Raw genomic sequence first — 15,735 nt, forward strand, 5'->3', positions numbered from 1 at the left:
TTAGATGACTACTTAAGCTCTGTGATGCTGTTCTTTATTGGTGTCCATTTGCCCAGTGGTACAGTTTTCTTCCCCAATTCTGAGCTGCCCATAGTAGAAGTATGGAGAAGGCAGTTTCTTGGATTTGTCTATATTTATTTTGCCAAATAGGTAGAAGGGAAGATGAAAGGGATAAAGTAAATAAGAGCATTTGCAAGAGAGTAAATGACTGTAATCATGGACCATGGTCACTGTCCTGTATCAACAGAAAGAGGAAGACAAGAGGAGGATAATTAACAGAGAACCTACTGGGTTCTATGGATACAAAGTCTTGATGAGATGGAAGAATTGTTTAGGTAGATATACGTTAGGAAAGGACCTAGGCGTATAAATGGTAGTGGCTACAGAGTGAAATGTTTGTTTTTGAATTATTGTCTTTTTTTGTGATAAGCTACAAGGTATGACCTTGGTAATAGAGACTGAGTTCTGTGCCAAATCATGGTATTGAGAAGGACAGAGACTGGGTGAATAAAATACTTACATGCCTATTATTTTTTCTTCATGAGTGATGTCAATCAGTGATAGTAGGATGAATGGGAGGCTGACAGTCAAGGACTAAATCAGAATCAGAAAACACAGGGGCATCTGCACCACGGAAGGTAAATTGGAAGGCATCAGTGGCACAGGAAAGCTCAGAGGCACCTGAGTTTGTTTCTCTAGCTGATTAATTTGAGCCCTACCACCATTTCACAAACTTATGTCCCCAGTAAATCCTAAAGTCATAGAATGTCTGTGGATAATAAATTTGTAATCGTAGTATGTGAGTATGAGTTCTGATGTAGCCATGCAGGTAAAAAAAAATAGCACCCAGTTATCCTATAGAACTTTGCAAATAAATTGAATCATAATAATTTCCTCGTTTTATCCCCTGTTTATGACAGAAACAAAAAAGTTCGCTTTGACAGATTCCTACCAGCTCAGAAGTACATGGATGAAGATTGTTGCTGATGTACCCTGCTAGCATCCATTCTAATTTTGTTTTTCAAATTCACAGAGAGTGAAGAAGTTTATCAAAGGCAGGTGCTGTCAATTTCATGTATCATCTTTGGAATTGTCATCGTGGGCATGTTCTGTGCAGCATTCTACTTCAAAAGCAAGTAAGACCATTTCTCTCAAGTATTTAAAGTTTACTTTTCGAGAAAGCACTTTCTGTTACTTTAAGCTCTCGGTCTGTGCGCCACACAGAGGGAACCTGTGGAAATGGGCCTAGCAACAATCTGCAAGTGACTTAAGACCTTTTTGTAAATTGTGGTGAGTGTGTACAGGCATGTGCATGCGCGTATGTGATGTGTGTGTGCACACATGTGTGCGCAGTTTATCTTTGATGCACATAATGATCATTCCTCTCAGTGATCACGAACATTCTATGTTCTTTGCACTGATTAACCACTTGCCAGTATTAAAGGCTTAGTGTCTGCCTGTCACTAAGGGCTAACTCTTCTGAAGAGAGAGGCCACTGCTATGAACCTACACATTATCCACCATTATCTATCTATTTATGAAAAAACAATTCAATTTTTCATACAGATTTTAGGCAAATATGGAACATAAATACTAAAAAATATACTTCAGTTTGCCAATTGGTATGTGTATGTTGAATATGCCCTAAAGTTACGTTGCTGAGAAACTAGACCTTCTTCAGATGAAGGTGTTTATGTTTGACTAGAAATAGATATAGGCCAGGTGTGGTGGCTCAGCCTGTAATCCCAGCACATTGAGAGACCGAGGCAGGTGCATCACCTGAGGTCAGGAGTTCGAGACCAGCCTGACCAATATGGTGAAACCGCATCTCTATGAAAAATGCAAAAATTAGTCGGCCATGGTGGCGTGCGACTGTACTCCTAGCTTCTCGGGAGGCTGAGACGGGAAAATTGCCTGAACCTAGGAGGCGGAATTTGCAGTGAGCCCAGATCACGCCACTGCACTCCAGCCTAGGGGACAGAGGGAGACTCCATCTCAAAAGAAAAAAAAAAAGAAAGTAGATATAAACATATCTCTGTGTGCATGTGTGTGTGTGTGTGTGTGTGTGTGTGTGTGTATTTACAAACAAACTCTGGTAGAGGTAGTTTATTTATTAAAATTATATAATCTGCACTTAAGAAATGCAGATAAAAACATTAGCCCCATGGTTTCTTGAGCCTTAAGAATTTGGCAGATTTTATTCCTACCGCTTGTCTGAAATTCAAGCCAATGTGTAATTGTTTTTCTGAGTAGACCTATAAGTTTTTACCCATTTGCTCTTCTAATATGGGATTAATTTCCAGGTATAGTTTGTGATACCTGTCTGCATGTTTTCTGTATTGATTCTCAAAGACAACCGATTATGATTTTTTAAAATAACATAAACTCAAGCATCAATTCAGAATTAGTAACCATTACTTTTCTCATAAACTATTTCAGAATGTTTTTAGATATTTAGAACTGTTGCCAAAAGAGTACAGAGAATTTCCATATACTTAAACCAAAGTTCCTCTATTATTAATGCCTTACATTTGCATGGTACGTTTGTCAGAATTAATGCAACAGTATTGATATTGTATTGCTAACTAAAGTCTGTATTTTCAGATTTCCTTAGTATTTTACCTAAGGTCCTTTTGTTAATGCCAGGGCCCCATCCTTAGCATATGATATTAGCTGTTAATTCTCCTAGGGAACTCTTGGCTGTGACAGTTGTAACTATCAATTTCTGAGCATGTACTCTTTCCAGGCACACTGGGCTTTTTATGTATTAGCTTCCAAACACCACAGCAATCAGAGTTGTGCATTATTACTGCATTTTTCAAATAATGCCAGAATCTATTTTAAAATATTTATTTTTCAAAGTCATAAAGAAGAAAATTACAGATAGGTTCTTTAATCTTAGCAGTTCTAGGTTAAATCACATGCTCTAAACCTCTATACCATATTGTTTCACATAGTCCTTTTGCTAGATGGTGGAGCTGCACAGAGTGGGTTAGGAGTTACCCTCTTTTGTACAGCCCATAGCACTTTATGTTCTGTAAGGTTGCCATCTGGCATAACAGTCAGGGTTGTATACTAGTGAGCCATACTTGGATTCAAATCTTCAAGCTGTCACTGTTATACTTGATTAGGCAAATTATATTGTGTCTCTTAGCGTTGGTTCCCTTTGTGCTAAAATATGAACAAATATAATATCTACTTTTTTAGAATTTTGTTAAGGATTAAATGCAACCATGGTTGGGTGCAATGGCTCATGCCTGTAATCCCAGCACTTTGGGAGGATGAGGTGGGAGGATCACTTGAGGTCAGGAGTTTGAGACCAGCCTGGCCAACATGATGACATTCCATGTCTGCTAAAATACAAAAATTAGCCAGGCATGGTGGCGGGCACCTGTAATCCCAGCTACTCAGGAGACTGAGGCACGAGAATGACTTGAACCTGGGAGGTGAAGGTTTCAGTGAGCCACAGTTGCACCACTGCACTCCAACCTGGGCAACAGAGTAAGATTCGGTATCCAAAAAAAAAAAAAACGCAATCACAATGTAAAGCGCATAACCAAGTATCTAAAAGTAACTACCCAATGGAACCTTGCTGTTGTTAACACCCATGGTTTCCACACCAGGACTTGGAGGCTGGGTAGCTATAAAGTTAGCAGCCTCCCCTAGAGCACGAGAGTGGTAATCACACTCAGCAGGGCAGTAATTAGAAGGGTCTCCCTGCTAGAACTTTGTACAAAAGAGAAATTCCGTACTTAACAATAACCAAATTCCAATGAAGAATCAGTTAATCACTTATTTTTACAGTATAATGTGTAGTTGTACCACATTTAAATGAAAGACAGGTCATGGTAATTATGAGAGCAAACAGCTGGATTGCGAGGGGACTTCCATCTTTGGGGCTATCAGTGTCTCACTCTGGGCTGCAAGTGGGCTTGGAGATCAGCATCTCCTCCTGGGGCTCAGTGAGAGGTCAAAGTGTTTAATGAAAACAGTGTTCAACATCAGATTCATTAGGGTAGGCTCAGAGGACTGCACCGAAGCTGGAGAACCAAGCGGGGCGTTGTTGTCTTTCTGTCTACCAGCCTGGGACACAGTTTTATTTAAAAAATGAATCAATTAATAATTAAATGTAAAAATAATAAAGTGATATAAATGGAAGTATTTTCCAGCTGGAATTGGATGAGCTATATGTTCCTCATTAGAGACCTAGGGTGCATTTCTTCTTCTAGTACCATTTTCAGGCTTGGTCTCCCTTTAATTTTCTTTGCTTGAGAGAAATGCCACCTCATTACCAAGCACCTCATTTATATTGCTAAAAGCAATATCAATTTTCATAAAACCCTGGCACAAGTTGTGTGTGTGTGTATGTGTGTGTGTATGTGTATGTGTGCATGTGTGTGAATTCGTGGATTTCTAATTCCTTTCCCAAAACCTTGGGGAGAACAGAATATCCAGACTCTACCTTGACCTTCCCTTACTTTCACTCATAAAGGAAAGTAGTTTATATGTATATACTTTTTTTACGTTAGCTTAGAAGCCCCAAGTCTTCCAGGATTCTAAGGCCTCTCTATCATTGATATTCAAATAAATTCACCTGAACCTCCATTTGATATACTGGGTTGTACAGTTTCTGCCTAGAGGGAGTTGAGACTTACCCCAAAGCTCTCTTGATCATTTATCTTCTACTTCGGGTAATCACTTAGATCTTTCATTTATTATTCTTTTTCCATTCCCTTGTCACCTTTGGCATGGCATGACTTCATCAGAAGGAATATTGCAGCAAATTGTATATCTGAGGAAAGATGGAAGGTAGGTGCCATGATGAGGAATAAGTAAGAAACATCTTGAATTTAGAGGATTTTTTGACGGAGTTAACTGAACCCCTAGTAACTCTAAAAAACAGTGAAAGAAATTCTCTTCACTCCCAATAAGCTTATATATTCCTATACATAGTTAATGGAACTATTAATTGAGCCTTTCAGGTCTGGCCAATGTGGCTCACTCAACGACTATAAATTATTCAAGGTTTTCTCTTTACTTTCAACTTACATAGTTAAGAATGATGGGGATGAGTATTAGAGTTCTTAGTAGAGCTTGGAAATACAAAACATGATTCAACTCTAAAACTACAATGAAATAGGAGTGGAGATGTTTCAGGAGGCAGAATCTGAGAGAGGTAATATCACAAATGGGAAAAAAGAGGAGGAATGAAGAAGAAACTGGTGTTATCAGTAAAATGTAGACATGGTTACAACCTGCCCCTGCCTATAGGTCATCAACCCCCTGAAATAAGAGATTTTAGATCCCGAGAAAAGCCTCTTAACAGCAGACACTCTAATGCAGTGCTACGATCTTCTTCAGATATGGAGGATTTAGTCCCCAGGTTTGCCAGCAAACACCCATGAAGAGTCACCTTTTTCAATCTCATGTTCCATTCTGGGATTGTTTATCTCCAATGATGCATCAATATGAGGCTCTGAAGACCTAGACCTTTTCCCCAGTTTCAGGGGCAAGACCATGCCAGCTTCAGAGCTCCCTGTAGGGTTTGCTGAGGTTTTCTCTGAGACTGCATCACATTCCAACTTCTCCCCAGACCAATTCTGCTTCCATTTCTTCCCTTTGCTTCCACAGGTGTTGATAGCCAGAGCTCTCCCTAAAAAAAGTCCTCTATGCTGTCTTTATCCCAGGGTCTGCCTTCCCAGGAGCCCAATCTGCAACAAGACAAATAATGCCTAACAATGGATTCATGGTGTCTACTATTCTGCAACTTACATCTTATTTCTTTCTAATGCATTGCACCAAAGAAACTTGAAACTCAATGGACTGTAAAGTTTCCACACTGACACTCTTGGGCTGGTAGTGTTCCCGTGTACAATGCATGCATCTTGTCTTCCCCAGAGCAATGCCTCTCATGAGAGAGCTAATGGTATTGCAATCAGCTGCTGATTGTTTACTCTGTTCCCATTTGCTGGGGGAAGGAGGAAAGAGCAAAAAAGTGTGTGCTTGTGAGACAGGAGGGATGGTAGCTAGGCAGAGGCAGGCACAGAATGGAAGGACCACTTATCTTGGAATATTACTGAGTCAGGACTTGAGTGAAAAAAGACTAAAGGTAGGCAAATTATAAAAGGATTTAGGAAACACAGTCTGATGTTGGATATTGTATAAAGAAAATTCCTTGACAAGTTTATACTTCCAGGGCTCTGAATTAGATTATTGAAAAAGTCATTAAGTGTTTCTGATTTAATCCCATGAGAGTAATGGAATCCTTGATCTGCGACGTGCACTCTTACTTTTTCAGGATGATTTACCCGACTAGAACCTCCTGATTTCCCCTTTTTTTGTGTGTGAATGAATCCCTGATAAAATCTTGTGGCTGTAACATGCTCCTTAAAATGCTGATATGATAGATTTATTTTTAACAATAAGCCATAGATTAGCTGTTAGGAAGCAAATAGATTATTACAACAGGATTAAAGCAACTAAGAGTGCTAGAGATAAAAGTATCCCAAATAATTGGAAAGATAAAAAGAAATATCTTAAAAAACAGAGCTGCATCACATTGATATTGTAAATTCAAAATGGATAATGAAGCTCAAAGCCTTCAAAGCTTGCAGCAAGTGCTGGTGAATTGCTTGGGAAGACACAACTAGTGTAATCTTTTATCTTTGGGTCAGTGTTCTAATTCTTCTGCAGCTTCTGTCCACAAGACTAAGCTTGCTTGATGATATCAGGAAAGAGATGAACACTTTGCTTGTGCCTCCACATGTAGCCACCACAGTGTCCGTGGAAGATAGCTTTTATGAGCTTAATTTAAAGAGGACAAAACGGAGGCTCAACAAGTTTAGAAAATTATTAGGGTAGCAAAACTAGTGGGTGGCAGAGTGGGATTCAAATCCCAGTCCCTATGATACAAGAAACTATGCTGTATAGGGTGCTACCTGACTGGAGAAGTTCATTGCCAAGACTGGCCATATACTCCACTGATGGCTGTATATTTGTCAGAGACCTTGGAGGACAGGCAAAATTCAAGGGCATGATTCTATTGGGAAAGTTGTCAGAATCAAAATGGAGTCATTTGTGTTAATAACCCTGAAAAAATAGAGCCAGAGAAGGCCATGAAGGGAGCGGTCCAATGGGCAAATGCCTGATTACAAGAATTATCACAAAAGACTGCAAAAACCACAGCTTTGCATGAAGACAATTGCAGCCTTAGACACACATGAAAATACCTCTGCAAGGACATTTGCCCAGCAACTGCCTGTCCACCCTTGGACTGGCACCATCCTTTCTATTGATCCTTGTAGCCAGAGATAATTATCTCAAATCACTTGTGTACCTCATGTTTCCTGTCTTCCTAGTAATAAAAGCTAGTTTCCTATATTGTGTGTATTCCCATTGCAACACTTATTTCCACATAAATGTTTTCTTTTACAGAGTCTCCATGTTTGTTATTTAGGTCAACACTGCAAAGAGGTACACATGTGTGTATGTGTGTGTGTGTGGTGTGTTTAATGGGTACCAAGTCTATGCTGATAGATGATTTCTGTGAGGCTTCTGGGACAGAGCTGCTGCTAAGGCAGTGGTTTGTCCCATCCTTCTGGTATAGGCACTGAGTGACCCAGACAACAGGCATTCCGCATGTGCCCACAGGAGCACTTTACTTGAAGTCGAGAACCCTAGAGCAGTTTCAGCCATTTCACTCAGAAACAGTGGGACCATGAACACATGGCTTGGCAGTTCTGAGTGGTTGTTGAAGAGTGTAAACTATGGAGGCAGGTTGGCTGGACTGAGATCCAATCTCTGCCACTCACTGACTATGTGACTTCAAACAAATGGCTTTAACTTCTCTGTGCTTCAGTTCTCATCTACTGAATGGGTATAGCATTATGGCCTCATCACATAGAATTATCATGAAAAATATGTGAAATGATACATGTAAAGCACTTAAAACCATGTGTGACACATTATTATATCACTACTAGCTCTTTAAGAATTAACTATTTTTAATATTTGGGCTCTTGGTAATAATAAATGAGCTATTTCTAAATTGTAAAAGAAAGAAAATATACACATTATAGTATATAGTCAAGTCGTGCAATTAAGCCAAACATATTTGAATTGTGCAAATATAAATGTAACTCTACAAATATGTCATATGTACCTGCTAAGCCCAAGTCTTAATTGTTTTCCTCTAGTCACTTTCTCATAGTATTTCCAGTTCTTTGCAGCTAAAACTCAGGGTTAGAGACTCCCTGCATCTATGGGGGCCAGGGCAATGCACTAAATGTTTGTCTGCTTTTGGGGTGCCATTGAATGTGAATTCCTAGAGAATATGGATGATATCAGGCTATCGCTAAACTGGAAGCATTTCTTGGTGGGGTTGGAAATGAGAGAAGGGTTCCCTTTGTGAGCTGAGTTTATTTAACTTTAGCAAATAACAAATATAGACATTGGGAGTGAATGAAGCCCTGAAAGTAGGAGTTGAATAAATTCATGCAAATATTTGTACATATGTTTATTTATGCCTGCAGGAAACAAGCTAAACAAATCCAAGAGCAGCTGAAAGTGCCACAGAATGGTAAAAGCTACAGTCTCAAAGCATCCAGCACAATGGCAAAGTCAGAGAACTTGGTGAAGAGCCATGTCCAGCTGCAAAATGTAAGTGACATGTCTACACACCTCCTCCTGCAGCCTACCTCAGTGCTTCCAGTCCAGAGGTGCTGGGAGCTTGGGATCAGATTTGTATATATTTTTCAGAGCTTTATAGGGTTTTGCTTAAATCGTCTTACAATTCTGGGCTGGGAGGTATGCACACATGCGTGTATGTATGCATCAGATAAAAGACAGGTTAAATTTCAGCTCTTGATGACAATCTGTAATATAAACTAATCTCTGGTAAAAATAAGAGCTTCAGTTGTTTGTTCCGTGAACACTTGTGGAATCCTTAGTTTGTGCCAGAAGTTGTATGTGACACCAAGGATACAATGTCCCTTGCCATAAGGGAAGTTCTGTGTAGGAAGAAACACAAAAAACCCCAGAATCAGCAGAAGTGAGTTCTGAGATAGTTGTTGTTGCAGCAGAGGTTGGACAAGCAGAAGCCAGTGGGAGGTGCACTGGGTAGACTCAGGGTCTGACTCACAACAGAGTCAGGCTCGGACTCGGTTTGGAAGGACATGAAAAGTTCTATAGAGAGTCAAAGGGCTAAGAGCTAGACACCAGAACATACAGGAAGAATAAAGCCATGGAATCCCCAAAATGCATGTTATGTTTAGAAAACTCTGAGTTAAGGGTGTGAGAAGAATCAAAGATGAGAAGTAGAGTTTCAGAATCAATCCTTCTAATTCCAGGCCTTACAGAGATATCAGAACTTGAAGTTAAATGCAAACTATTTGCCTCTTACACTTTTTGTAAGGTAGTTTTAATCATTACTGAGCTATATTGTGAAACACTAAATTAAAGATAAGAGAATACTGTGTAATACATAGAGATATATTATTCTTAGGGTAGCAATTCTTTGACTCCACACAGCATCGCACTTTCAGAATCTGAGGCATAAAACAAAAGAACAAAGGCCATTGCATAAACCTAGCATTTGAGTATAATAGGCAATCATCCAGGACACATTCACACCCCTCCAAATGCTTAAATCACTGAAAATTTATACATCACTGGTGATTCTAAGAAATCATTACCCAAAAAGTCATTATTATGATGTCCATAACAGATGTACTCAAATGGTTTAACGCGGAATTCATAAATCAGAATCTCTTCCCAGCCAAGTTTTGTTAAACTTTTATTCATGGCAATGTGCAGGAATTGTTCATTTCAGAAACACAGCGAATGCTTTCGTTCTTGATTTCTAATGGGTATAATCCCACCACTGTAAAACAACCACAGTGATGGAGGGTTTCATTCCTTAGCAACTGGTTATGTCGAAGATAAACAAAGCCAGACACCAGTTAAAGTGATGAAGATAGATTCTAATCAGCAATATATTAGTGGAATAGTGGAATAGTTGAACTGAACTTCAATTTGTACAGAAGTGGCTGGGCATTTTTTTTTTTTTTCTTTTTTGAGACGGAGTCTCGCTCAGTTGCCCAGGCTGGAGTGCAGTGGCGCGATCTCGGCTCACTGCAAGCTCCGCCTCCCGGGTTTGCGCCATTCTCCTGCCTCAGCCTCCCGAGTAGCTAGGACTACAGGTGCCCGCTACCACGCCCGGCTAATTTTTTTTGTATTTTTAGTAGAGACGGGGTTTCACCGAGTTAGCCAGGATGGTCTCGATCTCCTGACCTTGTGATCCGCCCGCATCGGCCTCCCAAAGTGCTGGGATTACAGGCATGAGCCACTGCGCCCGGCCATTTTTGTTTTTGTTTTTGAGAAATAAAGAAGTGAAATTATATTTGTTTGTAGATGACATGATCTTCTGTGTAGAAAATCCGAAGAGTCATCCGAAATACTGCTGGAATTAATAAACACATTCAGTGGACTTGCAGAATACAATATCAGCACCAAAAATTAGTTGAATTTCCATACATTAGCAATAAACAATTTTAAAAGAAAATTAAGAAAATACTTCCATTTGCTAGAATACTTAAAGTAAGAAATGCTTAGGTATAAACGTAAAAAGGTGAGAAGTTTGTACCTTGAAATCTACAAACTTTGATCAAAATGACTGAAAACATATATAAATAAAGATACAACCCATATTGATGGATTGGAAAAATTAATATTGTTAAATGATTATATAACCCAATGTGGTTTAAATTCAACACAACACCCATAAAAATCCCTATCAGTTTTTGTTAAAGAAACAAATTAATATAAATGCGTTGTCTCATTTAGTCCTAACAACAACTAATTTATACCCACAAATGTGCAGAAAATGGAAATGGGGTTTGGAGCTTGAGAAAGTTATGTCTGTCAGACAGTAAGTAGCTGAAAGACAAACCAACATCCTTATAACTCAGGGGTTCTCAACAGAAGGCAATTTGCCCACCATCCCTTGACATTTGGCAAAGTCTGAAAACACTTTGGTATTACACGCTGGGAGAAGAATGCTACAGGCATCTAGTGGGTAGTGGTCATTGGCGCTAATGAACATCCTTCAATGCACAATAACCTCCCTCAACAGAAGATTATCCTTCCCAAAATGTCAAAAGTGGTAACGAAGTTCACAGTCTGTGCTCAAGTTTCAAATGGGACCATTGGGAAATTCTGAACACCAAGTTCCATCACCAAGCTTCCCGCTGCAGGCGTTTATTTCCACTACACAGAGGGTGACAGGTTACTCAGGCATATTTATTTCATTCTTGAAAGAGAAAATTTTCTACTTGCTTACCATATCGGACAAGTCTGTCTTTGTTTTATCTTGAAACTCATATTAACTACTTGAAATTCTTTGCAAATTGCAGTGTTTAACAAATGAATTGTCTGGCTCTGGCATTCCCTTAAGTTCATTAAACATTCATGGAAATGGGTTTCACTTTATAATCATCTAACAAGATGCAAAACACCTTGTCAAGTGAAGCAACAGGATACTCTGGAAACACTTGACTCCGACGCTGCAGAACTGGAGTAGATCACCCTCCCTGAGAAGCATCTAGTCCCTACCATTTTTTTAAAAAAGCAAATAAAGCATCTGTGAGTAAAGATGAACTCACCTCCTTTGCTGTGTCTCAAGGAAGAAACAGCTAAGGATAGAATTATAACCTCTAGAACCTTCAAGGCAAAGGAGTGAAACTTCTCAGCCTAGTTTAGGAATCAGAAAATAAAGTCATCAAAAGAGAAAATCCGTTCTTCTCTCTTGAAATCAAGAGAAAACATTCACAATTGAAAAATGAAAGAAGAAAATTATACACCCTTCACACCTTTTTTTTTTTTTAATCAGTAACCATTTTAAGAAAGATAGGTTTATGGGGGAGGTAACATTAAATGAGAAAGAACTGGAAGATAATACTTGCATGCTAAAGAGGAATAATAAGAATTTAATGCCTAGGCCAGGCGCAGTGACTCACGACTGTAATCCCAGTACTTTGGGAGGCCAAAGCGTGTGGATCACCTGAGGTCGGGAGTTCAAGACCACCCTGACCAACATGGTGAAACCCCATCTCTACTAAAAATACAGAAATTAGCCAGGCGTGGTGATGGGTGCCTGTAATTCCAGCTACTCGGGAGGTTGAGGTGGGAGAATTGCTTGAACCCAGGAGGCAGAGGTTGCAGTGAGCCGAGACCATGCCACTGCACTCCAGCCTGGGTAACAGAGTGAGACTCAGTCTCCGGGAAAAAAAAAAAAAAAAAGAGTTTAGTGCCTAACAGTCTTAAAAAAAAAAAAAAAAAAAAAAGAGAGAGAGTTTAGTGCCTAACAGAGCCTTAAAAATTGGTAAAAGGCCCTTATTTATCCAGTAATGTTATTGAACTCTGGTAAAGCCCACACTTCTCTGTGTTGGGTACTGCAGGGATAGCTTAGAATACAAACGGAAGTGATTCCTCACCTCAAGATGCTCAAAGGTTAGTGGAGAGAAAAATGTGCAAGCATATAATATCTTTATTATATAGATACATTAAATCAAAATACCATCAGATAATGGAAAACGGCTTCTGAATTCGACTAGGGGAATCTCAAATCTACCTAAAAGAGGTCACATGTGAATTGAGTTGTTGGCCTAAAGGAAAACAAACAAAGAAAACAAAAACTGAGGCAAACTTAATATAAGTAGAGCATTTATTTTGGCCAGTTTTGAGGGCTGCAACCTGAGAGCATAGACGTAAGGTACCTTAAATACATGCTCCCATCAGAAGCTGTTACAAGTGGGTTTTTATAGGAAATGAAGAGGTAGTTCCCAAATTGTTTATCAAGAATTTGCATTAAAATAGCATAAGCTATTGATTGGCTATCCATGGTTCTTTTCATCACAAATTCCAAAAACATGGAAACAAGTGATGAGGCAGTTAGGAACAAAATGTCTTTAAACAATCACCCCTGGGTTTGATGGGAGTAAGTGACTACAATCCCACACTCTGTCTCTCTGGGCCTGATAAATTTTGCATACCTCATATAGCTCACACTGCTCTGAGCTATTTTTCTTAAAGAGTTTTGAGAGTGAATTGAAAATCGTGGAATTGTTTGCAGGGAGTAGGTCAGAAGAGGTAATTTTGTTGTAACATTAATTAAAGTTAATTTTAAATAACTTTAAAAATTACTTCTGATTTCTTGTTTTAAATATCAAACTATAACTTATTGATTGAATATAGATTCATGCATTCATTTGTCTATTTAAATGTAGACTAAATAGCCTACTAAGTACCAGACAATACCTATTAAGGAACAGGCGTGTGATGAGGACCAAACATGAGAAAGCCACTTCTTTCCAGAAGTTTACTGATTACTGCGAGTGATCGATATAAATCAAATAATCTCACAAATGTGGACTCTCATCTATGCCAAGGCCTACAGGAAATAGAGAACAGTGCTATCAGAGCTTCTAGTAGGCAGGTTGGGGAATTAATATCAACAAGAATAGCTCAGAGCTCTCTAAAAAGGTGCAGTAGCACATGAAGAATCCCCCTGGTGAAGTGGTAACTTGCTGGGGAGGAGGTGGGAAGGGCTATTGTGCTGGGCCTAGTGTCTGGAGAGGGTCTCTTGTCATATTATTTTGCTTTAAAGGAAATGTGTGGAGATTGCGATTGTTAAAGTTCTTGCTGCTGTAGTGTCCATGCAAACATTCTCAACAGCGGTCAAGTTGTTTTTAATTACCCGCATTAGAAATCTCAATGAAATCACTCTCGAAAACATATTGTAACTATCAATTTCCCTGTACTCCGGCTCATAAGTCAGAGTGGCACTAAAGAAAATTTTGTCACAGACATATTTGAGCCAAGCAATGCAGAGAGAAAGACATTTAAAACTGCCTAAAAATATCCTCCTCCTGCCTTTATTGCCTAGGATTCCAGACCAAGTGATTATCAGCTCTGTCAACATTGCTGTCCAAAACTGACCCTACTTTCATTTAACCTTCTGACTCCTGCTGTGTGCATGTGGCAGACCTGGAAACAATGCTGTTATTCTACTGCCAACATGCGCCTGCTTCATTTGACCGGCCTATTGATTTTGGTGCACCCCCTACAATGTGCTAGGAGCAAAGCAGGTGGGCAGGCAAGAGGAGATGCCTACAGCACCTGGGAGCATTTGCACTAGCCAGCACTTTCAGGGGAGCCAGTTGAACGAATGTTTCCCCAGGAAATAACAATATTAACCAGGGCCTATAAAGGAGTTTGTTTTTTTTAAAAAACAAAAAAAAACCACCTGGGCTCATGCTGAGAGCACCAGTGAATGAACTGGGGCATCTCCTTATTCACCGCTAAAACGATCTTTTGTATATTACACCAAATGAGCTCTTAACCATGTGCACACAATAAAGTCAGGATCTGTGTCAAGGAAATAACATAGAATCAACTGCCAGTCTTTGTAACATTGTAGAGGATGCTAACAGGGAGGTCCAGACAGGCAGTTAACCTGAGCACTTAAATTTCACTGAAGATACAATCTTAAGAATAAATTTGTCCAGACCTCAGCTTGTCTCAGAGATAGAACTGCATACATTTGGATGGAACCAAAGTAAATATTTTGGGGCTGGGCACTGTGGCTCACACCTATGATCCCAGCACTTTGGAAGGCCAAGGCAGATGGATCACTCGAGGTCAAGAGTTTGAGACCAGCCTGCCTAACATGGTGAAACCTTGACTCTACTAAAAATCCAAAAATTAGCCAGGCATGGTTGTGGGCGCCTGTAATCCCAGCTACTCAGGAGGCTGAGCCACCAGAATTGCTTGAATCCAGGAGGCTGAGGTTGCAGTGAGCCGAGATCAAGACATTGCACTCCAGCCTGGACAACACAGTGAGACTCTGTCTCAAAATACATATATATATATACTCACACACATATATATGCATATATATGTATGTATACATATATATGCATATATATACACACACATGTTTATGCTTTGTAACATTGTAGAGGATGCTAATAGGGAGGTCCAGACAGGCAACTAACCCGAGCACTTGAATTTCACTGAAGATACAATCTTGAGTATAAATTTGTCCAGACCTTATCTTGTCTCAGAGATAGAACTGCATACATTTGGGTTGAACCAATAAGGTTCATATTATATATATTACATATAATACATTATATATAACATAAAAAATATATAATATATAATGTATATTATATAAATATATAATATATAATATATATATATATTGTGTGTGTGTGTGTGTGTGTGTGTGTGTGTGAGTGTGTGTGTGTATATATATTAGCACAGAGCATAAAATGTCCAAAAGCTATGATTGTAGTCAGTCAAGCTAACTTTCCAGGAGGGTTGGTATAGGTGAACTGTTTTGCTGAGTGGAGTATGCACTTTGAGGGCCTACAGCTGAGCTACTCAGGCAATTAAAGGAAGACTGAATTCTGCCTTTAGTCTCTAAATTCTTTTTGTTTATTTTGATGTGTACTTTTTAAATCATTTATCTTATTTTCTTTTTTTTATTTTCTTAAGTAGATCTGATATTTTAGGAAAGCTTTCAATTTACAGGAAAGTTTAGAGGATACAACAGCAAGTCTCTATACTCTGTATTCAGTTGTCCCTATTATTAACCTTGTACATTAGTAGGGCACAATTTTGAAATTAATAAACTAATAAGAATGCATTATTATCCGTAACATCCCATATGTT

The 15,735-nt window shown here is 39.1% G+C and overlaps 1 protein-coding gene across 1 annotated transcript in view; it reads left to right on the forward strand.

The window, feature by feature from the left end:
• Nucleotides 1-396: 396 nt before the first annotated feature.
• The window catches only part of LOC117082149 (pro-neuregulin-3, membrane-bound isoform-like), a 36,819-nt gene continuing 21,480 nt past the window's right edge, over nt 397-15,735 (forward strand). Inside the window, exons 1-2 of the mRNA XM_033208728.1 lie at nt 397-1,136; nt 8,532-8,658. Of these exons, the coding sequence (XP_033064619.1) occupies nt 1,105-1,136; nt 8,532-8,658 (159 nt within the window). The 5' untranslated portion in view covers nt 397-1,104. The remainder of the gene's footprint in view (nt 1,137-8,531; nt 8,659-15,735) is intronic.

Source organism: Trachypithecus francoisi, unplaced genomic scaffold (assembly GCF_009764315.1).
Source record: "Trachypithecus francoisi isolate TF-2019V2 unplaced genomic scaffold, Tfra_2.0 Lachesis_group9, whole genome shotgun sequence".
Lineage (NCBI taxonomy): Eukaryota > Metazoa > Chordata > Mammalia > Primates > Cercopithecidae > Trachypithecus > Trachypithecus francoisi.